The sequence below is a fragment of the Colletotrichum higginsianum genome, chromosome 3 (genome assembly GCF_001672515.1).
Source record: "Colletotrichum higginsianum IMI 349063 chromosome 3, whole genome shotgun sequence".
Taxonomy (NCBI): Eukaryota; Fungi; Ascomycota; class Sordariomycetes; order Glomerellales; family Glomerellaceae; genus Colletotrichum; species Colletotrichum higginsianum.
This window is the reverse complement of record NC_030956.1, coordinates 4,843,513-4,871,208: the sequence shown is the minus strand read 5'-3', so window position 1 is coordinate 4,871,208 and position 27,696 is coordinate 4,843,513. Positions and strand designations below refer to the sequence as shown.

Here is a 27,696-nt window from a genome sequence, read left to right as displayed (position 1 = left end):
GATGACCATCGACATCTGCCGCATTCATGACGGTCAAATTCAGCTGCTCACCTCCCGTTACGCACAGCAGCGAGTTTGTCGGCTGTTAGGAGCAGGTCACTGACTGAACCATTTGACGAGATCAAGGACATAAATTTTGTTGTGCAAATTCAGCTATATTCTACTCCTGTAACGTAGCATGCAACTAAGTACTGTTCTCCTCGAGGAAAAGGAAATGGCGGCATGTCCTGCTTTGTATAATCTCGAAGAATGCAGAGTATAAGTCGACTGTGTTTCAACAGGAACATCCTGCCCCCCCACCCCCCGGCGAAAGCTTTAGATCAACACCTTTCAAACACCCGGTATAAGCCCTTAAGATCGGCAACCTCGAGCACAGCAGCCTTCATCAGCGGCGTCGTCGCAACTAATCTCGCCTTGAAGGCAGGGAAAAACACGTGCTCCATCGCCCAACGCACATTCTTCCGCCTGTCCGCGACTTGACCATCCAGCGTATCCCCGCCCTCGTTTTCGTCGGCCTCGCCGCCGATGATCGGTGGCAGCTGCTCGGGCACATAGAAAGACGCCAGCTCCTTCAGGAACGTATCGAAGCACGGCTTCTCCTCTGTCCAGTCGACGCAGGGCCCTAGACGCAGCAGAAATCGTGGCAGTTTGACCATGGCGGGCGTATAGCCCTTAATCAGGAGGGGGATGGTGAGGAGCTCGCCTGCAGGGGTGACCTCGAGCGAGAAGTACTCGCTAAGCATCTCGCGTCGCTCAATCAGCTGGGCAGCGACCTTTTCGATGACATCATCGACATCGAAATCCTCATCGGGAGACTCAATGTTGCTCTTCTCGATCTCGGCGCCCATACGGAGAATCTCCCGCAAATCCAGCGGTGGCGTGAACCGAATGGTGCCAAAATTGCCAAAATCCGTTAGACCAACTTGGTAACAGTACTCATAGCAGGTGCGGCCGTAGTCAATGAGGTACAACTTGATACCGCTCTGGATGGCGGCGAGGCGGCGACGCTCGTCGACGATGCCGACGAATGTATGATTGGCAAAAATGTCCGTTAGGTCACTGTGCATTTCCTCTCTGACCTCGGCACGAAGCTCCTTGACGCTAGTGAGCCTCATCGGCGCAAAGGGCCTGTCCACCATCTCGTAACGAATATCTTCCGAGGCAGACAAGACATTCTGGTCAGCTGATCCAGCCGCTGTTGCCGCCGCCGCGGGAGAGGCCTTGGAGGGTGTTGTTGCTATAGTGGATGGGAGCATGCTGGTAATTTTGCGTAGGCTCGTGTCGGTGCGAACGAGACTGTTAGAGTTCCTCCGCGGCCGTTTCGAGCCTGGTGTTTCTCGCGCAGGAGTCGCCGGCGTCGCCGGTACACCCTCATCCTCGGCCTGAAGGGGCGCGTCCACCAGATGGCTGCCCGGAAGCAGGCTTTGTGTCATAAATGTGCGGCTTGTGTCCACCTCGGCGAGCTGCGATCGAATGTGCTCGCATATCGACTGGATGATATCGTCCTCGTTCAGAAAATGCACCTCCTGCTTTGTCGGATGCACGTTGACATCGACGCGGGCGGGGTCGATCTCCAAGCTGATGTAGATGAAAGGCCGACCGCCCTTGGGCAGGAATGACGAGTACAACTGTTCGAGGGCCTTTTTGATGTTGGTGGACTCGACACAGCGGTGATTGATGAAGAGGAGGAAGGTGGTTTTCTTGATGTTGTAGTTGGCATTCGTGGCCCAGCCGGTAGCCTTGAAGCCCCAGCGGTCTTCGGATGTTGAGAATTGCATCAGCTCGTTGGCAACACTTGATCCGTGAATCTGCCTAATGCGGTCGACCTCGGTCGCCGTTGCCTGGATGGAGACACTGGTGCCCGATTCGCCGTACTTTTTGCACGAGAAGGCGACTCCCTTGCAGTGGATGGCGTATCGGCCGACGATGTCGATGATCTTGTTGTACTCTTCAGCAGGCGACCTGAAAGCCCGTCGACGCGTTGGTATGTTATAGAACATGTCTTCAACGCTGATCTGGGTGCCCTGGCGTCCAGCCGTAGGCTTGGGCTCAGCCGACTGGCCGGGTTTGGCAGGGGCCAGCTTGCCATCGAGGTAGGCGGCGCGCCAGGCGCAATCCGAATCCTTGGTCTTGGTGGTGACGGAAAGATGGGCGATGTGGCTGATGCTTGCCAATGCCTCGCCTCTGAAGCCGTAGGTGGCGATGGAAGCAAGGTCCTCAAAGGCGGTGATCTTGGAGGTAGTGTGTCGTTCGCAGAGAATGTCCATGTCTTCTTTCTTTGGAGAGGGTCAGAATGGCGGGAACTAGCCATGGAGCAGTCGCTGATGCACAGACACGCATGCACTTACCTGGATGCCGCAGCCATTGTCGGTGATCTGGAGGAGTTTGAGGCCGCCGTCCTTGACCAAGACTTCGAGTGCAGTGGCACCAGCATCGACCGAGTTCTCAATCAATTCCTTCAGAGCATTGACAGGGGCAACAATGATCTCTCCTGCGGCGATCTTGTTGACAACGTTGGGGTCAAGAGCCTGTGAGGTTGTGCAAGTCAGACATGTGACAAGTTAAGTGAGGCGACAAATGCAACTCACCCGAATGCGACGGGCAGCACGAGACTCGTCCGGGTCTTCCTCTGCCTTCCGCTTTGTTCCAGCCGCAGGTGAAGGATCAATGTCCATAGGGCTAGAAGACATGATGGCAACACCGCGTGCAGTCACGCTGAGGCGGAGACAATACTGGTGAGGCGAGGCGGGGACGAATTACTTGGATGTCAAGAAAAGATGCATTCGGGACCGCCCCAAGAAAACTCGTCACACTGTTTTGTTTTTTTGAATCTGAATCAGAGACGAGACACCAGAAGACTGCATCTGAGGGTTCTGGTAGATTCAGAGGAGAGGGTCAATATGTGTAGGCACTTAAACGGGAGTCGGGACTGTCACAATTTCTACCTACTCAGAAGAAGAAGGCGGAGGCCCTTTGGAGTCTTGGAAGGTGGGAAGTCACGACCGCGAGGCCAAGGGAGAGGTACCCACCGGCCCAAGTTCCGGCGCGCGTTCACGTGAATAGAGCTTAGTCATCACAACCCACTTAATTGTCTCTGTCTCTCAGTGCGTGCCAACCTACCTAGGTATCTAGGTACTTAAGCAATTAAGGTAGGTACCTAGGCAGGTGTACAGTATTCCGTAGTCCCTTGTCTCAGTTGCCAGGTAAGTCAGTCACCTGGTTATCGGCATTGCAATTGTTATTGCCCCAAATACTTCTTCACTTTGCAATAATGCATATCGACAGGGACACATTTTCATCTATTCCCTAACGTTGTCCATTATCACCCCTGCCTCGCTACCATTGTACTGAATCTCCAGGTGCCCCTGCACAGGTACGCATCATCCGAATCTTGGCTGGCTGTGCTGGAGGGGGGAGGTGGTGCGCCAAAGCCATTTTCAATAACACGGCAATGTCGACATCCTTCACACAGAGAGCGAGAGCGAGACATCAGAAGAGGCAGAGAGCTTCAATGCCGTTTCAACCCCCAATCACTCTTTCGGGTCGGCAGGCAACAACGCCAACCAAGGCCTGTCTGCACTTTTGCCACCGAGGACGCCTTGGGTCTTGCTCGGATGGCGTGGAAAGCCCTGATCGCCTCACTTACTCCCAAGTGCATCTCGTAAAAGGCGACAAAGTACGAGACGACTCTTGAGGCCTTCGGAGTAGACGAGCAATCGTCGATCATGATCCGCCCACCTAGCCCCCGTGATCTGTTCAGTAAGGAGAAGGCGTGGAGTGACGTTGTGATGATTGCTGGTCAAGGTCGACAAAGAGGTCTTATCGTCCACTCGACGACCTACGACGGTTGCCTACAGCCACTTGGACAGCATTGGTTTTTGTGTTTCCCCCTTCGCTCGGACGCCATGCACCTGCAAAGACCTGGCTGTCAAGACGAAGAGCGACAACTGTACTCTGTGTCAGACTTGTACTAAGCATCTCTGTCCACTCACTAACTGCAGCAGCAGCAGCAGCAGCAGCAGCAGCACTAACTATGTGCGAAGACAGGCATTCGGAAAGCTCTGCGGGTGACGGCGTCGCCTCGACACGCGCCTACCCTCCAAGTGCAAGGTGAGTACCAACTTCCAGGCTCTAGGAAGACCCAAGAATCGCAGTACGGCTGCATGGGTAGTGTTGCGTCTGACAGCGCGCGTCGACGGATAGTGGGCGGAGCTCCAGACCACCTTCGCCAGGTGCTGTTGCTTCGGAGGCGGCCGGCCGGCGCATTCCCCGAAGCCCTCTCGCGCCCCACGCAGAGAGCTTGATAGACATGGAAATCCCACAAGCGGCACCGTCACCGCGGCCGGGCAGGAAAAGGGGCCTTGACGAGCTATTTGGCGACAGCACGCCGCCGTCGCCTGATAAGCTGCAGCGCGAGCTCGATCGGCAGCATCAGGAGGCCCTTGAGGCTCGCCGCTCCTCCTCCTCGTCCTCCTCCACCTCACTTCTCATCCCCACTGGTGCTCACCCTGGTGTCCGGGTCCAGGACAGCAAGCGGCAGAAGAAACTTGTCTATCGATGCAAGCCCGCCGAACACGATGCGACGCCGCGCTCGACAGTCGGCCGCGGCAACGACGACGGTGACGGGTATTCGTACGCGGCGGAACGACTATCCGGCTCCCCTGCAGACTCTTCAAGACACCACGACGCGAAGGTCTCGCATCGCCCGCCGCCAACCCATCCCGTGATACCACCCATGCAGGAACAGGAAGATTGACCGTCCGACGTCCACCGGCAACGCAGCATCGCCCCTCTCTTTTCAGAGTCTAGCTAGCACCCATCCGTACTACCCTCTGGCCCTCTGGGGCTCCCAGCATCTCGCGTGGTTCGAGTTCCTCTTTTCGGTCGGATCCGATGGCGGACGCCGCAATTCCTTCCCAGCAACGTACCGGCAGAGTAGCAGTCATTCAAGGAGCAGCCGTCCCTCTCGTTCGCTCCGGCAAGTCGGGAGACTCCTGACTCTCGACTCCCGGGCACACGACGATGAAGCTGTCAGTTGGCGACTAATACAGCGTAGCCCACCCTGCTGCTCACGTTGCGGTTTAGCGGTCGGCATCGCCACTACCTGATGCCCCTCTCTCATTTCCCTCCTCCCCAGCAAACAAGCGGCTAGACACATCTGACGACCCCCCGGCTGCCATGCGAGGCCCGTTTCGAAACAACCTTAACAGTCGACGCCTTTCCCATTTGCGCCGTGGGACACACTCAAGTGGCCCCTCCCTCTGGGTGGCAGACAGCCCATTTCAGGAAGCTTTGCCCCATCTCGCATCCTATGCGACCTTTTCGCAGCCTAGCGCGCTGGAGACGTTGGACGCAGAGGTCCAAAAGCAGCGACCATGATGAAGATCCGTCGGCAGCGCCTCTCTTGTTTCAGGTCGACATTCCTATGGGCCACCAGTCTTTTCTTCTCTCGAAATCCGTATTTCCGTCTGTTTTTTTTTCGTCTTGACTCTTATTTCCGATCCCTCGAGACATCCTCAGACATACGACATGGTGCTGGCAGGCAAGCTTGGCGCCAGTCTGCGGTGGTTGTGAAGGCCAGGCTCGAAATAGTAAATGGATAATTTCAAACCCCTGCCGCGTTTCCCCCCTTTGGACTGCACGCATCCACCACACTCCCAATGTGTCCATCAGCGTTTCAACATTGGGCTGTCGTCTCCGTTGCTCGGACGCAAGTCAACATGGCGGCGTCTTCGTTGTCGTTGCCGCTGTCGTCTTTTCCCTCGGTGCTTCACTCTTCTCACCCGCAGATAGAGAGGCGTTTTCCCACACTGTCGATGTTTTGCAGATTTATAAGCAATTGGATATCCCATGAGTCTCGACCTTTATCAATGCAAAATTCTATACATATTCGAAGAATCCCCACCACCACCACCACCACCACCACCCTCCACGCACTCATACTCATGCAGAAAGACCAAAAACTCTTTGAGGCGCCGTTCCTTGAGCAGGATGGGCAGCTGCGTCTCGGAGATTTTCCCCAACCGTAATGAGCACCTCCCTTCCCCCCTGCAATCTTCATCCCAATTCCCATCCGACCCCCCCTGGCTGGCGCACGCTGCACGCTGCACACATGCCACTAGATCCGTTTTGTTTCGTTTCGTTTCCTTGTTTGGTTCCCAGTCCCTCCTTTCGGTGGGCTCCGGGGTAATGAAGGAGACGCAAACGGTTGACCACCACGCCTGAGTACTGACAGACTGACAGAAGGAGAACTAGAAGAGTAACCCCTCTCCCTTCCACCTGGCCTGGGTGAAGCCCCCCCCTCTCTTTCCATGTGCCCCTGAACCTCGCACCTTTCTTGTCTCCATCTCATATCATCTCATGGAGTTCCGCTCCCCTCATCTCATCATTCTGGCTTTGTTGGGATTGTTGCCCACATTACGTCGAGTCACAGAGGAAAGATCTGCGGCCAGGAGAAACGGAGATGCCCATCAGCCGACGGTCATACACAACGCCCAAAGACTTGCAGAACTGACAAGAAGAGGCGCCAGAACGTCTGCAAGCAGGTGGCGGGAAACACAGAACCGCTTGGCAGAGACATAACGCCGGGCCAATAACAAGGCAACATCAACGACTCACCCCGAACGTCCAAACAAGAACAACCAAGTCCCGAGAAAACCTCCGGGACAGACACAGGCACAGGCAGACCCTTTGCCCTCTTCCCTCCTCCGCGGTCCATTCCACAGTCCACATGGGGGGGGGGGCTACTCTCGCTTCTCGTCTACTAAGACCATGGATGCTTGTTGTAGCTCGCCGGCAACAAGACGGAGTCATCCACGACGGGCGGCCCGTCACCAAAAACCACCCAGCGCTCGAGAGGCCGGCGGCACCAATACCAGGCCCGGATTATACCTTCCAATGCGGATGCGACTATCCAGACACTAAGGGCTCGGTCCCAAGGGCCACGCGAAATGACACACACCACCATCCCACCACGCCCGCCTCGCATGCACCACTTACTTGGACTGGACACGCGCGACACCACGCAGACAAATGGGGTACTGCTGCTGTACTTCTAGCCAGACGCATGCATCCGCATCCGCCGGCCGCCCGGCTGGGCGCTTGAGTGGATGGGCTCTGCAGAGCCTTTTGCAGACTGTCCGCAGAACGGACATGCGAATGGGGTCTGTGAGTGGCCGGTAGCGTATGTTGATTTGCTCTCTTATGAACCAGGTGCTTGAAATTATCTACGGGCCTGCTCTTGTGCGGCCGCAGGGGGGAAGGGGGAATATCGTCGTCCCCAACTGACCCTTTCCTCCCTAATACTCCAAGGTCTTATACTCCAATGCTTTTCCTTCACCTCTTCTTTATCCTATCCGTATTTCTCTATTCCCTCTGTCCCCCCCCCCCCCCCCTCTCTCTCTCTCTCGCACCCTTTGGCATTATCCTCCCCCTCTCCTCTTATTCGATGGGGCATGGACAATCATCTGACGCCATCGACATAGACGCATGCTGCCTCACCCCTTCAGAGCATGGAGCATCCCTTCACCGACCCTCGTGGCCATGTCGCCACCGCCGCCCACCGGGATCACCTGCCGGGTTTGCGGGAGCGTTGTCTCGCCGCATTGACCTTTCCCGACGGTCTCCGCAATTCCCGGGTCCCTGAGTGATGATGATGGGTAAACCCTTTCCCATCAAAAACTTGCGACCTCGCCCTCCCCTACACCAGGTCTTCTACCCCTTCTCTTTTGCTCTTATTATCCATCAACCAAGTGAGAGACGGCTTTGTTGTCTCTTTGGTTGTGGTCGTGGAGCGCACGCGATCATTTGCTGAATCGTCCATGTTCAGCGACTCGCCGCCGCCGCCGCCGCTGCCCAGAGGACGTCGCCGCCGGCATTATCAGCTTGACTAGCACGCAACAACACCACTACGCAAAGGTCTGGGCAGAGAGAAGAGAGAGGGCGTACTGAGACAACGAAGGCGAGAGGGACAGACAGCACAAACACACAAACAACATGGGAGGAAGCCAGACGGTGTGACCAGCGAAGAATCGCCCGGCGAATTTCTCTGTTGAGATATAACGAGAAAGCTGTCCGGGACCCCAGACATCGACAAAACACGCACGATGACCGCCCCATGCATGGTTCCCTATCTCTGCTCCGCCCATTACCAATCGCAGTCAGAAGGCAACATCAGCATAGTTCTACGCTCTCTCTCTCTCTCTTTCTCTCTCTCTCTCTCTCTCTCCAACATCTTTCGCCGACGAATGCAACAGACCCCCCCCTCCCCCCCCACGCAAGTCTGACAACCCAGGAACCCGAAGCTATGACAAACGCCTAAACAGATGCCAAAAAAAAATATTCGCCCCCCCACCCAACCGGCCCCAGCAAGCAAAGATTTCAGTATATGCAAAAAGTGTGAGTAAATGAAAAAGAAGAAAGGGTGGTTGTACAAGTGGTATCTCGTGACGGCTCACGGCCGCCGGGGGGTAGTGGGGAAAAAAGAGGATGAACAGCTGAGCGGCGGTCTTAAAAGGAAAAGGGGGGGCTTGGTGCAAATACAAGAGTTAGGACACGGCGGCCATCCCGTATCAAGAGAATTGGCTGGGAGCACGACTCGATCGACGGTGCGAGGGAGAGCACAGCACCACACCCGGGCCAACGGAAGCGAAAATCATTATCGACCACGACCGCTAGGGCGGCCGAAAGTCGCTCACTCACTGCGGACGCCGCTGCTGCGGATCCGGCTTTTCCAGCAAACCGCCGATATCGACTCGGCCGGACCGGTCGTCCCTTTGCCAGGAGGGCTCCGGATGGGGCGGTTGATGCGGGCCGGCGCGGATGGGCGGCAGCTGGAAAGAGGGTTGCGGGGGCCGAGTGGTCGGCGGTAATTCACTGCGAGGAATCTGGTACGACGAAGGACCGGCGGCATAGTCTGGCCGGCTTGGCGACGCGGCATATGACGGCATGCCGGGGCTGGTGCCCGGGCTCAAGCGGGTCGTCATGTGGGGAGGTTGTCCAGGAGATGGCCGCGGCGCGAGTGTGCCCTCGCCGAACCGAGGTCTCGCGTGCTCAAAGGTCGCTGAGACGGGTGTGTGCTGTGCATACACCTGTTGTTGCTGTTGTTGTTGCTGCTGCTGTTGAGATTGATACGAATACGGCATCTCTCTGGCGTGGGGCGACGGCGACGGGTAGGGATACCTGAGCGCTGGCGCCGCGTTGATGAGCAGGACGATGAAGTAGATGGACTCCCGCTTCGCCAAACCCAACCGCACCGAGTAGGACCGCGGTTGTCCGTCGCTCGCGGCGAAGACGAAGAAGTCCTGGCGATCCAGCTGGAAGCGCGAGATCTCGTCAGCCTCGAAGCGCAGGGAGTCGAAGACGCGCTCCTGCTCCTGCCTGCCGAAGATGGGAGGCAGATAGACGGGATCCTTCCTCGACCTCTCATCCTGCATGCTCCGCTGGTGGCTCTGGATCTTGTCGCGCTCCGAGGGCAAGACGACGTCCAAGAGGGACCGCCCCCTCAAGTTCGGAATTCCGACGGCATCGGCAAAGGCCGGGGAGGCGCGCGCCATTTCCAGCTCCATTGTCAGGAAGGCGACGGGTTCGGGCGTCCCCGCCGCGAGGGGCGGCGGCTGCGCGTACATGTTGGCATCGGCCATGGAAGCTCGGTCGAGGTAACGCGCCGGCGCAATGGGCTCGCTTGGTTGGGACTTTAGAACACGATAGGAGTGACTACCTCGGATGGGATCATCGTACCCTGAGATGGGATGAGGAGGGCCGGCCGAGTAGTGGCTCAGCGGCGGTCTCCTCGCGGCGGCCACGGCTGCGGCGGCGGCTGCTGCTGCTGCGGTATCCTGAGGATGCTGATATGTTGAGGGTCCGTAGCGGGCATCTCGGTCATCCCTCAGCCGTGGCCGACCACGCTTCTTGTGTTGCACGTCGACGCAAGCTTCTTCCTTGCCGTTGCTCGTGCATCGCGAACACGGTCGTTGAGCTGTATGTCGCAAAAGCAAGTCAGCAAGTTGCCATCCATGTGTCTCCAGCACAAACAAAACCGTAAAAGACAAAAAAAGCCACGCAAAGCGCGCGACTCGGAGCTGGTTGCAAGTGCAATAGCCCCAATCAAGCCAGTAAGTAACCCGAGCAGAATACCGCGTCGCCTATGTTGACGACGTCCCCGATTCAACAAGCACTTGCTCCTTTCTCTCTCTCTTTCTTTCTCTCTTTCCCTCAACCCCCACCATGCCATCGTTGCATTGGACTTGACACGACACAACAGTGAGTGACACGCTAGTCTCGCCCACTTGGGATCATCCCGCGCGCTACCAGGGTCGGACGGAGGGAGAACAGCGGCGATCAACTAAGGCCAGAGCCCATCCGACCCGAAAGGCCCTTCGCATGGGAAAATCACCTCCGCTTTCTGTTTCAGACGTGGCACGCCTTGGTCGCAACCACACCGGCGCGCCGCGGCTTGCGATTGGCGAGTTCGCCGGGTCCCGCAGTCATAATCAAGATTTGAGCTTTCGCTACCGGGGGCACCGGTTGTCACCCGCCTCTCTTCGCTGGCTACCGGCCCGAAATCCCGGATGACACGGGTCCAGGAACCCGACGATTATGGGGTTGTCGGCCGATCGCTTGCTTGAACAGGTGGTAATGACGAATGGAGTCCGGCCGGCGAGATAGAAGTTCAACCAAGGGCGTTCGATGGTCGGTCAAGTGCTGACAACGACAAGATCGCTGCTCGCCCGTGCATCCCATGGACAGACACCACCGCACACAACCCAAGACATGCTAGCCAACAGCCTTTGTCTTTCCCAAAATTTATGTTGTTGTTTTTCTTTTTTCTTTTTGGAGGGCTGCGCCATCCATCCATCCCATGCCACCATCCCAACTCTCCGTCTGAGTTTCTGCGTAGGATCCGTCCGGGATAGGGGGGGATCGTCTTGCCCCTCAGCGTTGGTGTCAGGTCGTCGGGTTGATCCCTGCACGCTGCGTCGAATGTCGCGGTTAATATCGCGCTCAGGGCTCGGAGCCACTGTCTTCACGCGGTGATTATGTGCAGAATTCTCCGGGTACTCGCAGTCTCATGCGCTCCAAAGACCTTCGGCCCGTCCATGTTGCCCTTGCGGCACAAGCACAAAAAAAAGACTTATTGTAACGATTGGTCCGAGGAACGAATGACAGGAAGGGGGGAGGGGTTGGTGGTGGTGGAGGGTACAAAAGGCTACCCGCAAAAACGAAAAGGAAAACGAAAGGAAAACCGACTGGCGCACGCGCCGTACGTACCGTCACATCTAGAGACACGAATGTTAGCGTCACCAAAGCAAAGAGGGGAGATAGGGAGAAACAAAATATTTAAAAAAAAATAAAAAAAAGGCACCGCGACACGTTCCGCTTGGTCGTCTGCGGACAGGAGAGGGCGCCTTACCGAAGATGGGCCCTTTTGCATGGCACACAGGCCGATGCCACATGGCCCTTTGTTTTTCTCTGCGTCTTGGGAGACGTGTAAGGAGCGCTGTCCTGGGACGTCTGCGACATGGCTGCCGCATAGCTGTGTTGATGGGGCCCTCCGGCCGGCTGTGGCAGCGACGACTGACCCGGCATTTGCATGTAGGGCGGAGGTCGCTGCTGCAGAGCCTGGCTCGCGAGGTGTGCGTATCCAGACGGCGTGTTGCGCAGGTGATCGTCGGGTCGAGGATACGAGTAAGGCATCCTATCGTGGTGTTGTTGCTCAGCGTGATATGATCGGGGCTGGGGCGGCGGCGGCGGCGGAAGCAATACTCGGGGGTCGGCCTGGGGCGTTGTCGTCGTCGTTGTCGTCGTTGTTGGCGGCAATCCTCCCCGGTAAGCATTTTGCGGGCTGGTGGTGGACGGATAGCTGCCATGCAGTTGCCCTTGGTCACCAGCCTCTGGGTTTGCTTTGGGCGGAGGGGGAGGAGATCCTGACATGGGCGGAGAGGGATATGCTCTGGGACGAGCAGGAGTCTCGGACTCTGCTCCTGGAGGAGTTGCCCAGGTCAGGTCAAGGGCGAATCGCGCCAGATCGGAGATGCCTCGGCGCTGGCCGAGCGAGGTAGACGACGTATCGCAGTCTCTGCTGATGTCTTGCATGGATGGATGTCGGTGATGTAGCTTTCACTGGGGGGCGCGTCTGGGTCGAGAGCTCCCCTATATCTGTCTTCTCCCTGACGATGCCTCAGAGTCCCCTGAATCTTCAACGAGATCGAAGCTCTCTATTTTCTCCGTCTTGGTGAAATCTGTCGGTCTGTCGCAGCGGACTGGCGCTGGCTTGTTCCCCTAGCTCGCGTTCTCGGCTTGTTGATCAGTCTGGATTGAAGCGAGGGAGACGTTTTCTTTCCCGCTAGCCGTCCGAAAAGTGGAAAAGAATAAGGGTTTGGTTCTCGACCTATTCGCGTTGGGTCCTCTTGGGGTCGTCGGATCGGTTTTGAGTGTTCCCAGGCTTGCTTACAGTTGAAGCCACACAGAAACCACGACCGCTTTCGCAAAGGAAGAAGAAAACGAGGGCCTGGGCTAGCAAGATTTCCTCGGATTTCGATGTAGCTCGTTCGCGACCTCTTTCAGAAAGAACCAAACGGTTGGGGGGTTTGTTTTTCTTTTTTGGGTTATATGCCAGGTGCCAGAAGGCAACAAAGAATGGTCGAATCGGCGGTCCTTGGAAACCAGTTGGGAGGGAGATGCAGCCACGACTGCTGTGAGACGACGATGATGCTGACGCAGCGTGATACTCGCACAACAACAATCCTTCGGGCTCCAATGAAGCTACCTGCCGGCGATATTGGCGGTTCGTCGAGGGAGATGCTGGTGCGGGCAGCTGCAGGAGGTCCCACGGCTGGACCTTAGGCACGGGATGCGGAGGCGGATGGCTGGATAGGTGGGATGGGATTCGGATACCTAGGTACCGGCAAGCTTGTCCGTCGGGTTGGATGTGTGCTGTATAAATGTAGGAAGATGAGGTGGAAGTGGAGCAGAGGTAGAGAGAAAAAGGAGGAGGACGGGATGAAGATCTAGCCCGCTCCTCGTCTCTTTTTGTCTATCTCTCTCTGTGTGTGCGTCTTCCTGTCACGCTTGGCGGCCGGAGTAAAGAAGCGGTATTTGTCGAGGGTTGGATATGGATACGTTGGAGAGCAGGGCCCATAGACTTATTTTTTTTGGGAGTAGTCGATCGGTGGCTCCCGGTCGGTTTTTGTGTGACTGACTGACTGCAGGCCTGCTGGGCCTACGGAGGAGAGAGGGGGACAATTGAGATGAAGCTAGGGTGGTTCAGGGTTGATCTGGTCGAGAGGGACAGGCAGGCCAGGGAGGACCCCGGTCGACGTCTTTAGAGAGTGGCTGCTAATCAAGGGTAGAGGGCTATGCCATCACGATCCCCTGCCTATCGAATTCTCCGTGCATCTGGGTAAGAGACCGAGAGAGAGAGAGAGAGAAAGTGTGTGTGTGCATGTGCGTGTGCGCGTGTGAGAGAGCCAGTCAGTACTCTACTCTCTGGGATACATGTGAGTGATGCTACAGTGCCCGCTCATGCAAGCTGGTTGACTTCATGAGCGCGAGAGCACAACAATGTCGCTCTGAGGTAATGGCAGAATGGCAGATGATGAGTGACAGCTTGACATGATGCAGTACCCAGACTTGCGAGATGAGTATATCTATTTTGCTGACGGTAGCGATAGCGATGGCGATGATAGCGTTGGGTCTGAGGGTTCCTCGACGAGATTAAAGCAAGCACGTATGAAGCCACAAAAGGCAATAAGACAGTGGGGGAGACAAGAGTCAGGCCCAAGCTAGGAGAGGAGCATCGGGCGGGTGACGGACAGCAGACAGGGACACAGGCCCGGAGACGGGACGGAACCGCGGCCGTGGCCACAGAATCCAGAAGTGAGAGACGACAGGAGAGAGAGGACAGCGTCCCTCGCGCGCACGCATACACACACACACACACACACACCCACACGCGCTCTCTCTCTCTTTGACGGATAATAGACAGGCAGTGTGTGCAGTGTCTGTGCAGCGTGTATGTAGTGTGTATGCAGTGCGCAGAGTGCCAAATTTGATGGGTGATGTGAAGGAGGTCTGGTTCAGGTGGGAGTGGGCAGGGAGAGGGGGTGGTCATTGTCTCGAATGTCGGAGCCGGTAGCAGATGGCAGATGGATTGACAGGTTGGGGAATGTAGTGTATGTTCAAATATAGCCGGGAGCCAGGAAGAAGGGGGGAAAAGAAGACTAACTGACGACTGGTGGATGGAACGGGATATGAGATGGGATAGGATGGGATGGGGTGGGATGGGGTGGGACGGGGTGGGATGAGATGGGATGAGATGGGATGGATGGATGCCAGGCGAGTGGTCGGGGGGGGGGGGGGGGGGCAACACCCTCCCGGCAGGGGGTCGCTCTTGGAGGAACGGTGCGGGTACACACGAAAAGAGCATGTTGATGTAGGCACCTGGCCGGGGCCAGGAGACAGGCAGCGGGAGAAGAGTGGAGGATCTGTAAGATTGACTTGATATTGCTTGAAGAGACCTGACCAGGACGAGGGAGTGGGAGAGGTAGGTACCAGGTGGACAAGTGTGGATAGAGAGACATTAGATCTCGGAAGGAATAAGAAAGCGATGTGCAAGAAGTGCCCATGGATGCGGTGGACAATATGATGGCGTTTGGATACCCTAGCACAGCATGCTCTTCAGGTCCCTACGAATACCTAGCTTCGAGAAGCGCGAATCGGATCCCTATGCAAAAACATGGACTTACTTAGTATGCGACGAGCGCATGGCAAAGCTCGCGCCAAACTGCTGTCGTTGCTGCAAATGGGTATCGGTAGGCCCCCCTTCCCCCCCCCCCCCCCCAGGGTCCGTTCAGGGCAGGACGGGGGGACAGATGAGCGGGCGTGGGTGTGTAGGGGCCGCCCCGGTGGAGGAAAAAGAGGAAAACTAGAGTAAGAGTAGGACTTGAGGAGGAGGGGGTGGGGGAGGGGGGGTGAACAGATAATGGTCGATGGGGTCGAAAGAAGGTTGTGGGATATGTGGAGAGGCGAGCGGAGGGATCGACCTGCGAGCGCAACAGAAAGATGAGATGACGGATCCAGGAGGGTGGCACTGGATGAATGAAAGGGAACCGGTGCAAACCACGGACCAGCAGAGACAGAGACGGACGGGAGAGTGTGTACGAGAGTGAGAGAGGGTGGGTTTAAAGTAACAGCGGGCGAGAGAGAGAGTGTGTGAGAGAGAGGGTCGAGTGAAAGTGAGTTGGCTGGTGAGTTAGTAAAAAAATAAGAGTGGAAGAGTGGAAGAGAGAGATATGGCTGATAGATGGGCCATGAATGAGACTCGGTCAGAGGTTGTTTGTGGTCCATCATCTCTGTAGAAAAGGCGTGTCTAGCTATCATAGGCCTGCCGCGGTCCCTGGGCGGTTCGAGGCAAGTTCGTTGCCTTGTCTCTGCGCTTCTATCTCGGATGGGCCGTCTTTTTGACGTGTTGATGCAATGGGAGACACGATCAGGGTGTGCCGTCCGGATAGGCTGGCTAGGAAGGGTAGGGAGGGGGGTGTCTCTCGACGGGCGCTTGGTGGCACTGTCCGCACCTCACCTCAGCAGAGGAGAACGGCACGTTGCGCCCTAGCGCAGAACCTGGGAAATGGAGGCGGCGAATTTAAATTGTGGGCGCGCAGCTGTGCGTGTGTGTGCGTGCGGGTGTCAGTTAACAAGTCGGCGAGCAGGCCATGTCACGCACTTACTCAGGCTGAGGCCTGTGCATCTGTGAGGATATCATCTGTACCCATGACACGTATTGATATCGTACGGGGCCTCCGCTTCACTTCTTAACGAGGCTCTCGGCGATATCCGTATTGCACAGGAATCGATCGAGCTGGGTTGGGTTGGGTATTGCTATACAGTGGCTGCGCCCGTCGTGGCCTCGTGCGCAAACGATTCGGCAAGGATTAACAATGCTCATGGCCAAGTCGAATCGTAGTATATCCAACCTTGCCTGGCACGCGAACAGTCAAGATTCGGCCGTCTTCGTCGTCGGTTTCGTCGTCGCTCGGTACGAATATGCCCCGAAGAGGAGCAAACGTCGAGAATCAGGGTCTCGACCGCAGCCGTCCTGTAGCCTGCATTTGCTGTTCCTGGTGTGCTACGCAGGTAGGAATGACGATGGTAGCAATGGGGACGGGCGGTTCCCCCCTGGTGAGGGCTACCATACGCAATTTCCCCTCAGCCGCCTCTCGTGGGCAACCCTTCTTCCGCGTGGCTTCCACCCGGATGATACCTTGGCCGACAAGACGCTTTAAATCCACAGTTGGCTGACGGCCAGACCGGGCGGGCAAGGCGAGCAAGCAGGGGCAGAGGGCTGAGATAGGGATGCGACTAGAGACCGAAGATGGAGACCGAGCTCGAGGTCACACACTGCGTAATCTGTAATGCCGGGGGGGGGGGGGGGGGGGGAGAAAAAAAAGTGAGAAAGTGAGTGACCTGGAAAGGGAGACGGGAAGAGGGGACAAGGCGGCGCGGCGACATGGACCAGGGACGGGCGGCCGTTGGCGAAGAACCTTGAAGAGAGCTGTCACCGTTACTCTACTCCCCACCGGCCGACTTGGGCTTGGGCACCCCGACACAGGCACACACACACACACACTCTCTCTCTCTCTCTCTCTCTCTTGTGCCATATCTGTGTCCTCTGTCTTTCCCTCTCTCCCTTTTGTTGAGATTGACGACTGACGATTGACGGGCGGACTTGAATGCAGTACTCACGCTTGTGTGTGGCCGAGGCCGTAGCCGTAGCCTTCTTCAGGTTCGTGCGAGTGCGAGAACGAGATTGGAGCCCTTGAACCTGGTAGGCCTCCAGGGACGAGTTGAACTGTATGCGGGGCAACGTAATGGCATCGCAATCGCCATGCCGCGAGAAGCAGGTATAAGAGCCCGTTGTTCCGTGTTCCTTGAAAAGCACCGGCTTGCAGGGCCAAGGCGGACGCCAGGTGAAGCGGCTGGAAGCGAAGCCAGGCACAACAGGGAGGGAGGGATGGAGGGAGGGGAGGGAGGGAGAGAGACAGAGAGAGAGAGAGAGAGAGAGAGAGAGAGAGAGAGAGAGCAGGAGACAACGTGCTGTCTGTCTGTCGTCCATGTGTCTGTGTCTCGGTATTGGACATTGGATCCCACATGGCAAGGCCGAGCGAGGATCGGATACGTTCCGAGATGGTGGTGGTGGTGGTGGTGGACTCTGCAAGTGCAAGACTAAGCTAAGCGGTGGCGGTAGCGCTTCTTTTTTTTGCCCGCAGTTCTGGTCCTCCCGGACCCAGAGTCGACATCCTACCTCCCCGAAATGATTTGGGGCAATGTTGCCGTCCAAGTACGGAGCCGGTCTGCTGAGCTCCAGTTGTCGTCCGTACTGTAACTTTGCTGCAAGGGGGGGTGGGGGTGTGAGTGTTCGGCCTCGTCTACCCCTGTAGGACCGTGGTACCCTCCTTCTCACAGGCTAGCTCGCTCTGCCACACGAGGCACTACCCGTTTCCAGTTCCGTGCATGCGTCACCGATCCGGACAGGGTCACTCGCACCTTTCAGATCCTACCCGGTCTTGCCAGCATCCATCCATCTGTCTGTCTCTCCGTTCGTACTACATGTACAATGAGTAGGGACGGCGGTAGCGGTAGTGCCCTGTCCCGGGTTAGCTGCTCACTGCCATTTGGTCAGCATTCAGCATACTGCGCAGGCACCCAGGCACCTTGTCTTGCCCTAGCACGGCACCGGGGCTGGGGGGCTTGGCTTGGGGCCAGCCCTCTCACCAAGGCACGTCGCCCGAGATGGATGGAGACCTCATGGAAGAATCCACGCAAATTCATTCCGCACTGGCAACTGCTCGCGGCTGCTGATACCTGTACTGTTGTCCTTTCGGTGACCAGGCACATAGATTCGTCATGTTGGACGAACAGCTTGTTGATCTACAGTATGTTGCTGTGAAGGTAAGCCGTCCGTCCGTCCGTCCGTCCGTCCGTCTTGCTGGTCGATGGGATCGATGACCCCTGGCAGCTTGAACATCTGTCGTGCGCGCCGGTTCCGTCTTGCCTTGAACGTCCTTCACCTCCCTTTTCCCTGTTGCGTCGAATTCGTGATTTCCGCGCGTCTGCAGCTCGTCCGGTGTGCACTGACATTCACCAGAGCTGCATCGCTTCCGTGTCAACCCCCCGGCCGGCGGCTGCTAGCCCTGAATCGCCTCATCTTGTCTTCAGTTGAGCCGTCCGTAACGAGATGAGTCTTCTCCAGCGACCCATCTCCAACCAGTCGGCCACAGATGAGATGCAGCTCGTGGCCCGCGCCCGCCCCCCGACGTTGTCAGGTCTAGGCCGCTCGGCCGTTGGAGGGGCGAAGGGGGGGGTGGCTAGACGAGGCTGGTCATCCACCATACCACTCCGTACTGACCACCCGAACAAAGCCTGCAGCCACGCATTGGATATAACAGTATCGTACGCCGTCAATCTCCAGCCCACAGGGAGTCTACTCTCCGTAGCGTAGCCGCGCCGACATGCGCCGACATCGTGTTCCTGGCCTGGTGCTGCTCGCATGGGCATCGTGTCGTGCCCCACGTCATGCGGGAACAACCAAACTTGGGATGCCATTTTCGGGTTTGGGTGGAAGAAGCCAAAGACGCTATAGAGCCAAGTAGGAGACTGCTGTTGGCTCTCCTTCACAACATGCACCATCTTTGGTGTCTCTTTGCTGCTGCAACAACAACCTCGTTCGGCTGTGTGTCAATGTGTATCCAGGCACGGGCGTAACGGCATCCAACTGTCGAAGCCGCTAGTCGGGGAAGCCGTACGCGGTTAAACTTCTTCTGGGCCTCTCCTGATTACAGAGTTGAACCCCCCTCACCCCCCCCCCCCCCCTCTCCGGGAGTGGGTGTGGTGATTCCCCTCATGGTCCCCCCTTCCTGTTGCTTCGCAGGGCCAGGGTTACCTGCGAAGTTCAGGTGGCTTTGCCTCGAATATTCTCGTGGCTTTGCTTCGAGGCGTGTGCTTCCAAGTTCTTCCGCCTTCCGCTCGTGCTGAGTCTCTCGAGTCCTGCAACGTTCTGGAACCTGTCCTGCTCCCCGAAACGGCTTGTCGCTCCCTCCAGAGACTGGGTATACCTTGCTGGGTGGGATCTCTCCCCGCTGCTTTTCCACTTTAAGACGTCGTCTCTCTCGGAAGCTCTCTCTCCCAAGCCTCTGGGCAGCGCTGCATGATGGCATACAGTATACCTCCAATGCACTACAGCTACCGTACAACGGAGCCGATGATCGAGAGTGCCGGCGGCGCAAAAGCACGACAACGGGGGCGCCAGTGGGCCATCCATCTGGGGTTGCTGCTGGTTCGCTCGAGACCCGAGCTGCAAACTGCAGCGTTGACTCCAACAGTGTAGTTAGCGAGTTGGAGAAATGCTAGTTGCAGCAGCAGGGTGTGGTCGAGCGAGTACCGACTCCTACAGGCGCATGCAGCAACACGCTACTTGGAGGCGAGACGAAGCGTCTAGGGATGCAGTGGTCGTCATGCAGGTTGTTGGCGTCATGCTTGCTCTGGGTCCTTGCGTTCGTCCCATTGCCTTTGAATCACCATTCGATCATTGGATCCCATTCGATGCACTCGCTCCCAGCATCTGCGTGGGTGCCCAGGGAGGGATCGCTGGATTCAGGCACCGTAAACCCGTCGGATCAGCCAGATGCCAGCCATGGCCCCCTCGTCGTCATCCCTAGAGCCGCCGTGGCCGCGCCTCCACCCCACCTCTCTCCTCTGCTTGCTTCCTGGGATTGGGAAGCGATCAAAATCCACCAACAAGATGTCGACCTGGTCCCCAACCAAGGCCTAACCCTCGGCCTCTTTCGGATGCGCTGGTGCGACTTTGCCATCCCGAATAGGGACTCTGACGCATGGGGTTCTGCGGTGACTGACCGATGAATCGGCAGCATAGACGCAGGCTCTCTTCGCCTTCACCCACATCTATTCGGTCGTATAAGTGCCTCGTGTATTCGTTCCGGTGCCAATGAGTGGTGTTGCGAAGGTCTCGTCCTCAACTAAGCGAGGCTACTGCAGTCATGGCGTTCGAGCAAGCTACAGGCAGCCCATGTGGCTGGCCTGGATTGTTCGTGGCAGAGTCTCCCCAACTGTGCGCACGCCACACCAGCCGCTCATTGATACGATCGCCTTCAAGCCTTCGGGCAACTCTGTGAGCGCCGTCCCGGTGGTGTGACGGAGTCGTCTACGTACTTAAAGCGACGTTGTGATGCACAGGCCCAAGCTTGCAGAATCAATCCTGGCCACAAGGAGACATGTTATCGTTCATCTGAAGAATGATACTCTCTGGCCCCAGTATCCTCGGCTTCTCCTCATTGAATGCGAAAACAGCCTCATCTTCCAACCATCATATCCGTGGGCGAGGAAGGAGGCTGGCCAGTGTCGCCTACTGACAAGAGCGCTTGAGGTTCCACTGGCGACCATGACTGTTGTCATGTGAAATGAGTTTTAGGTACCCCAAGAAATTTGTCTCATTCAGAGCCGGTAGCCGTTGAGCCATACAACAGGGATCCTTTTCTTGGTGCCAGACCGGCGACCATACTGGAGCCGGGCGGAGACTCGGCATCGAGCCGAATCGCGGAAATTTTCAGTGCGAGACTGGTTCGCAAAGCAAGGGATATTGTCATCATCTCACCTCGGTGAGAGTCCTACAATTTGCCCATGTGCAACTAGCTTGTTGTCCATACTGCTGTTGTCGGTGTTGCTGGCATTGTTGTTTGCGGGGCATTCCCAAGACAAACCAACATTTGGCTCGCTTACTTCGCGGCAGTCCTCTCATTGACAGGCAAGTTCATTTGGGCTAACAGTATCAGAATTCGCCGGGCCAAGTCCTCCTCAACCTGGTTGGCATCGATCTGCAAGGCGCTCGGCTGGCATGTGCGTCCCGCGCTGATGCCACGGACGCTGGGTTGGCCCTGGTTGCGCGCCACTGAAAAAAAGACTCCGCAGATGGTCTTTTCCATCCTGGACCTGACAGACATGCCTCAATAGCTTGCTCTGGTCCCTTGGTCTACTAACCTGGTCCAAAACCATGGCAGTGCTCGTCCGCATCTGGGTTGTCAAGGCAGGCCTGCCGGACCTGTTGTCAAGCCTCAAACTTTTTTTTGGTCGTGGCAAGCCAACTAGGTTGCTTAAAGACATCCATGCGAATGCTGCCCTTGGAAATTTATTGAGTTTGCTGCGGTCCCCATTCCCGCGACTTGTTTGATCTGCGGCTGCTCCTGTCATGCATCGTTGTGTATTACCAAAGTCCTTGATTGGGTTTTGTGTGCGCTGGGGGCGAGTTGGGCATGTGGAGAGCTGTTAACCGGTTCCTAGATGACTCGCGGTTGTGTCAAGTTTCGAGTCGAGGCGTGTCTCAGTGAGTATTTCGCGACAGCTGTCAATGCGACGATCCCATCTATCGGTCAATGCTGCGAATACCGGTTGTCTTTTCGGGCGTTCCGCTGCATGTGTCGTCCGAACTTTGGATGCCAGCCCGCAACGGAAAGATGCAATTTTTCCGGGTGGAGGGTGTGTAAGTCGGCTGTAGCCTGTGTATGTCGCAGCCGTGTGATGCCATCCGAAACAAGCAATGGTAGGCAGTCCCTCAGTCGTTGAAGCAGCTTCAATGGTCATCAGTGGGCTGACAATTTGCTCGGATTCTGGCGGCCGAAGCCAGTCTTACTCTACAGACAGGCATGGTGGAGCCGAGTGGCAGGGAGTCCGACGGGGGAGGCAGCTCCTTGCACGTTCGTCAAGCGACAGGACGGCTGGGCGTGGTTCGTTGCGACGCTGTTGAAGAAGAGGTTGCAGGAAGACGCGGGTCGCAACCTTGGCTGGGTCCTTAGCTCAAGTTGCTGGATTAATCTTGGATTAATATAATTCAGGGGATAGCCAAGTCTGGGTTCGAGTGCAAGATGTTGGTCTCAAGCCACTAGGCGGAGAGGCACTGAGTCAAAATCCCAACGACGATGAAGAAGCAGAGGCTGGTCGGGCGGGTACAATGCGATGCGGTGCGGAAGTTGAATCGCAAAGAAGCCGATGCTCCGAGGGCAAGGATTGTGCTCCCTGGATGCTTGATTCCCTTGCCTCCGCCCCGGAGAGTTTTTATTTTTATTTTTGCCCTCGTTTCCCTTCCCTTTCTCCCTCCCCTCCTCCATGCCGAGAAGCGCCCCATGCGCAGGAGGTGCGCAGCAAAATGGGAGACCGGAAGTGCCGCCGTTATCCACCGCGAAAGGCGGGACCAGGTCCGTACTGCAGTATATTGACGAAGAAAACACGGTGGCGAGGGCCAAATGGCCCCGTGGACTCGAAGCCCAATTGCGGAAAGGCAGACGAAATGTATGATTGCGGACAGAGACGATGTTGGATGCAATGATGGCCCGGGTTGGCGCGGTGCGAGTGTTTTGGTCGTGATCCGGTCCAGACTGGTGTCTGACTGACTGTCACCGGGGCCAGGTCTTGGTTCGTAAACCACTTAGGTTGTATCGTCTGTGCAGATACAAGGTAACGATTGATGGATGCGTCGATTTTCCTAGGTGGAGAAAGCAAAAGGCAGACCTCGGCAGATGGCATAGGCCATGTTCTTCATGTGCAAGTGAGTGCTTTGGTGGCGGTGCCGCGATTGATGAACGACCCCGTTTGTTTTGGTGGGAGAAGGGGCAGGGGATGGATATGGATGAATCTGGCGCATATGCCCCGGGCGACCGAGTCTAGTTGGGTTAGGTAGACAGACAGTGGACATGGAGTCGGCGGGGAGTTCGCTGTGTGATGGGGGTTTCGTACGATGGGGTCTGTGATGGAGCGCCGTGAGGAGTTCCGAGATATGTGAGAAGGCGGAGACACCAAATCAATCCTATTGGGATACGATGCCGACGATGGAATCAAGAAGGAGCATTCCTTTGGTACATGCACCTGCACTTGCACCTCACTTGCATTTGCGCTTGCAGCCGTGTTGGCGCGCCTGCCTCCTTGCCGGCGCAGTAAGCATCTCATATCAACGCACCCACCTCCTAGTGCCCTGGCCCAAGTTGTACGTACGTACGACAACGTCCCTTGTATCCTACGGACCCGGAAATCAATGGAAGAGAGCATGAGAGGACTGGGGTTGTGACTTTGTCTGGCTCTCAAGAGCATGTCTCTCTCGTCATATCCTTCAAGGTAGGATTGCGAGCGGTAAGAGAGAAAAGAAGGTGTCATGAGATAAGCGGATGTCAGGATACGTACCACTGTCCTTCCGTGGTGTAGCTAGTAGGTAAGGCAAGCAAGTACGTCCCGTGCTGTACTGTTGACTGCCGCAGTTTTCGGAAGGAGGTGTGCGAGAAGGTGGGTGTGGGGCGTGGGCGTTGGAGGATGGATTGGTCCCACCGTTGCAAGGGCGGGAAGGTGCAACGGCGCTCGGAACTTTCTTCACCTCATCTAAGTCTCTGCCAGCACCCAGCACTCTCAACGCATCATCTCCCCACGCCGCCTTTTGTTCTCGACATCGACGGCTCCTTGTCTTGTCTTGTCTTGTATTGTCTTACATTGAGTGTAAGTTCAACATCCACGCGTGCAGGGCACGCAGCAGGCAAGGAGAATAAAGGGCCCGCCAGCTAGCCACATACCTACCAGGACGGATCCAACTTGTTTGCGCGTCCCGCTGCGGGCTTGTTCTTCGTCTGATCTCGACTCTCCCAGTCATTGCCATCGCAGTGAGGAAGGGAAGCAATCGGTAGAAGGGAGACGGGGCAGAAGGGAGAGACAGAAGGGGGAACCATTAGTCAGCCTGGCTGGCTAGTGTGTTTGTACCTCGGGACAGAGGCAGGACGAAGACGGCGGCGACCACCTCTGAGCAGCTAGCTGCCAGCACCTTTGCGGATAGAGGTGGATGCGTGGCCGGCAAATTACTTCAGCGACGGACATTTATGATTTGAGCAGCAGAACCCGGCCAGGTCCTTCCCTTGGCGCCTCGGACATCCTCATCCAACTTAATGAAATGCTCCGAGAGAAACACCCCAGACCCGGTTTCTCGCTGGGTATCTCGGGCCCAATTTGCGATTGACCGGGGCGAAACATCAGACAAAAACTCCCCGGCGCATCTTCCTGCAGACAGCAGACCTTGAAAGCTGCACCAGGCGTCCTGGTCTTCGTCGTCGTCCTCCGAATGTCTGTTCCTACCTATCCTGTTTGTACAGGGTCACCAGAGTACAGATGCCTACGACATACCAGAGAAAGCAAGCACCTCCCCAGCAGTCGTCGTCACTTTACCAGACCATGACGGGGGTTTCCTGGGGTTTCCTGGGCACTTTCGGGCTTGCTTCATTCTCGTCCAATTTCCAGTGGCTCGCGGCAACCTTCAACATGCTCTGAATCGTGCGCCAACAACCGTCACCCCCCCCCCCCCAACTTTCTACCCCACCTCACCTGAATTCCTAACAGACCTCACCACTCGGCCGAGTACTGAATTATCTGCAAGACCGGGATTGTGCAGCTGGCCTGCGCGAACGCTCATCCTGCAATCAATCAAAAACGTCAAGATCAAGATCAAGAGACCAGAGGGCCTGGCTCCAGGCCCAGGTTCAGATCCAGGTCCATCAGGTCCAGGTCCGGCCAGGTCTTTGCTAACAATGTCTTGGTTCAGCACGCCAGGCCCAGCGAACGTCCACGAGCCCCGGTCAATCAGACGAGTCCCCATGTCAATCAAACTTGTCATCCCATCTTTTTGTCTTTTCTTTTTCTCCGGACGTCGATTTCCCCGACTTGCGGCACAGCGAGTCGCAGCCTCCGACAGTTGTTGCCAAGTCCCACGTCGGAGTCGCTCTACCCGTACCAAGTAACGAAAATTCCGATTATCTCCTTGCCCTTGCTCCTGACCTCCAGCGATGCGGCTTTGCTGCAAAGTACAGAGTACGATGCAGAAGATAACGTCGGCGTCCCAGTCGACGACACGGTCCATCATCGTGTCCCGGGTTACCGTTGTGGAAGTCGAAGAAGCTAGAGGTTCGGCACCGCCATCGTACGAAGGCCTAGCGTGCATCAACGCCCACGCCAACACCCACACGCAACACAAGAGTTCATCCTGGTCGACTGCAAGCAACCTCGGAGCTATTAGTTGACTTTGCCGTCACAGCCAAGAACGATAAAGTGGTGGGGTAGGCAGATTTGGGGCACCGTCCGCCTGCTGTCTGCTGTGACAGTGTGACTGACTGTCTATGGACGAATCGGCTTTTTTCAGTCATTTCAGGCGAACCCGTCGCTTTCATTTCACCCGACATGACCGTCTGCTCCACTTGGGCAATGAAACGCCAATCTCGGCCAGTCTGCTATTCTCTGCTCGTTCAAGTTGGACGAGGTGCTGGTGACGAGCCATCCCGCCCTCTCATGTCTGCCGAAACTTTGAATCTAGTCCGACGAGCATCTCCAAAACATCACGAACGTCGTCATTCATCACATATCGGTGGGCACCCGCCGTGTACCGACGCCGATCTCTTCGACAGTGGTCCGTCGGGACTCGGCATTATTTGGGACACGCGTGGCTTTGGACTGCAAGCTTCAAGCCAGCATCATGCAACAGAACCGACATGTCAACCACGAAGATTTGCACGTACATGAGCACGTCCCATAGATCGATTGGGCTGACCGCTAGTCAACTGAGTCAAGACATACATGGGCCGGAGCTTTGTCCGTCCTGGTCTCCATCGTCGTCTGGGTTCGTTCGTCCTCTCCTTCCACCCCGACTCAGCCTGGCTCAGCCTGGCTCAGCGACGCTTCAAGGAACCGACCGACCGCATACATAGAGTGCATCTAGCATACGGCACATGAGCACCACCGCGATACAGTATCCCCAAATGGTCACCAGGCATATGCAACGTGGAAGGATGGTCAGGGACGCCTGTGTATGATGGAAGCGCGACGCACCCTCGTTCTCACGGACCTCTTTGTGATCCCTCGTTGTCGGCATCGATCCATACCTGCCTGCGCACGCGATCAGGGCAAGCGTCATCTGAGCAAGTTTCATGCGCTGCCTCGACGTAGCCAGCCGGAGAATTTCTCGCGTACCGGGAGCCCTCATGGACCTTGGGACCAGATGACAGGCCTGGTTTTTTTCTTTCTTTTTTGCTGGGCACATCAGTTCCTTGGCGCCGCGAATTCATTCAGCACCCCGTTCAAACAGGCAAGATGTTAGAAAACGGGCGCGAGCGGCGAATGCTACGTCGTGTAGGCATTATGGCATTGCAGGACTGGGCCGCGCAGGACGGATACACACAAATTCTCGACAGTCCAGTGGTTGTGTCAGCGCTGTAACAGTCGACGTTGCGCATCCCGAGGGAAGCGCATGAACCTTGCAACGGCCGTCACCGGAGCGAGTGTGGGTTATGCTGGGTGAAATATTCGTACAAGCACCACATTCGAGACACCGCAGCGCCCACCTACGACGCTACCGAAATGGGCCTTGACCTAACCCGCAGCGGTACCAGCCAGCTGGGAACAGGGACGGCTTAGCACGGTCCTGCTTGCCTGGCTTGCCTGCCATGTTCATGCTACTACGAATGTGCGTAGCTGCAGATCGGCCGAACCGACCCTGTTGCCCTCCCCGGTCATCTTCATCCGACCGGTGACGGGGAGCGGGGGTGTAGCGGAGTGGCAGAGACTACAGAGTACTGGTACCTACGGACTCTACATCGTACGCGTGTACACCTTCACAACGATGATGATGCTGGCTCAACATCAAGAGGTTCGGTTCACCTTTTAGCAAGTCTACATGCTGACTTGGCTCGGAATGCATGGGCGAGCCTCATTTAGCTTTCCGGTGGCATCCTTGTCAGAGTGGTTGGCTGAGAAGATGGGACGAATTTAAAATTGGGATAACAGGGGCCGGCGAGAGAGAGGCACGGAGGCTGGCTGGTACCGAGTGGCTCCGTGTGTGGCTCCAGAGCCCAGCGTGCCTTTTGAGCCGATCGTCATGCCTGTTGTCCTGCAGCGGAATCCTGAGTCCCGGGGCCCCTATATCTGATCTCTCCCTGACGATAATACCCGGGTCGGCGGGGGAGGGGGGTTAATCACCATGCCAGTCAGCGAGCAATTGGTCAACCGCAGACAGAACTCACGCACGCACAAACGCTTGATATCTCACCTCTGGGCCGACTGGTCAACATCAGCAACATCAGCAACAGCAGCAGCAGCAGGCTTGTGGAAGGTTGTTCGCGAAGTTGAGCGTGTCGATGACTTGACTCTGTTTCTACGACGGTGGCTGACTCCAGAGTTGACGCTGCATTCGGAACGGGGGCCCCCTCCCTTTTGTCTTCCCTCCCTCATCCCCCGCCGTCGTGGACGCTCGGCGACACCGTCCATTGCAAGCAACGTCGTTCTATGATCAACATCCACAATGGAGTATATCTATTTCTTTTTCTTTCTTTTTCTTCCGGTTGCATGGGGCTCGTGTGGTCGCAGAAGCCTGAGCGCTGATTGCAACTCCAAAACGATGCTATTCCTCATATGTGCCAAACCAATGAATGTTACATCGAGGGCGAGGGCGAGGGTTAGGAAGGTCGGTTGTGCCGAAGACCCAAACACACCATGACGTTGACTATCATCCTTGCCATACGGTGAACACACAATGACAGGCGCCCGGCGCATACGAGTAAGCAAGTAACAAAGCTGGAGTCCGGAGTCTCCAGATGACGCACATCCGATTTCACCAGC

General features: G+C 56.6%; 5 protein-coding genes across 5 annotated transcripts; 3 read left to right on the top strand and 2 right to left on the bottom strand.

Moving 5' to 3' along the window:
* Window positions 1-320: 320 nt before the first annotated feature.
* CH63R_04994 (DNA mismatch repair protein MutL) lies at window positions 321-2,690 on the bottom strand (the record flags this gene model as incomplete). The annotated part of the gene is made up of 3 exons (XM_018299969.1): window positions 321-2,276; window positions 2,349-2,528; window positions 2,589-2,690. The coding sequence occupies 3 exons, from the start codon at window positions 2,688-2,690 to the stop codon at window positions 321-323; spliced, it is 2,238 nt and encodes a 745-aa protein (XP_018161215.1).
* A 1,343-nt stretch (window positions 2,691-4,033) lies between these two features.
* On the top strand, window positions 4,034-4,756 carry CH63R_04993 (uncharacterized protein; the record flags this gene model as incomplete). The annotated part of the gene is made up of 2 exons (XM_018299968.1): window positions 4,034-4,110; window positions 4,204-4,756. The coding sequence occupies 2 exons, from the start codon at window positions 4,034-4,036 to the stop codon at window positions 4,754-4,756; spliced, it is 630 nt and encodes a 209-aa protein (XP_018161214.1).
* Window positions 4,757-8,696: 3,940 nt separating this feature from the next.
* CH63R_04992 (C6 zinc finger domain-containing protein) lies at window positions 8,697-9,641 on the bottom strand (the record flags this gene model as incomplete). The annotated part of the gene is made up of 1 exon (XM_018299967.1): window positions 8,697-9,641. One exon carries the CDS (start codon window positions 9,639-9,641, stop codon window positions 8,697-8,699), a length of 945 nt encoding a protein of 314 aa, XP_018161213.1.
* A 9,756-nt stretch (window positions 9,642-19,397) lies between these two features.
* Window positions 19,398-19,914, top strand: CH63R_04991 (uncharacterized protein; the record flags this gene model as incomplete). The annotated part of the gene is made up of 2 exons (XM_018299966.1): window positions 19,398-19,619; window positions 19,675-19,914. 2 exons carry the CDS (start codon window positions 19,398-19,400, stop codon window positions 19,912-19,914), a joined length of 462 nt encoding a protein of 153 aa, XP_018161212.1.
* A 7,144-nt stretch (window positions 19,915-27,058) lies between these two features.
* CH63R_04990 (uncharacterized protein) lies at window positions 27,059-27,367 on the top strand (the record flags this gene model as incomplete). Its single annotated transcript, XM_018299965.1, has 1 exon — window positions 27,059-27,367. One exon carries the CDS (start codon window positions 27,059-27,061, stop codon window positions 27,365-27,367), a length of 309 nt encoding a protein of 102 aa, XP_018161211.1.
* Window positions 27,368-27,696: the final 329 nt, after the last annotated feature.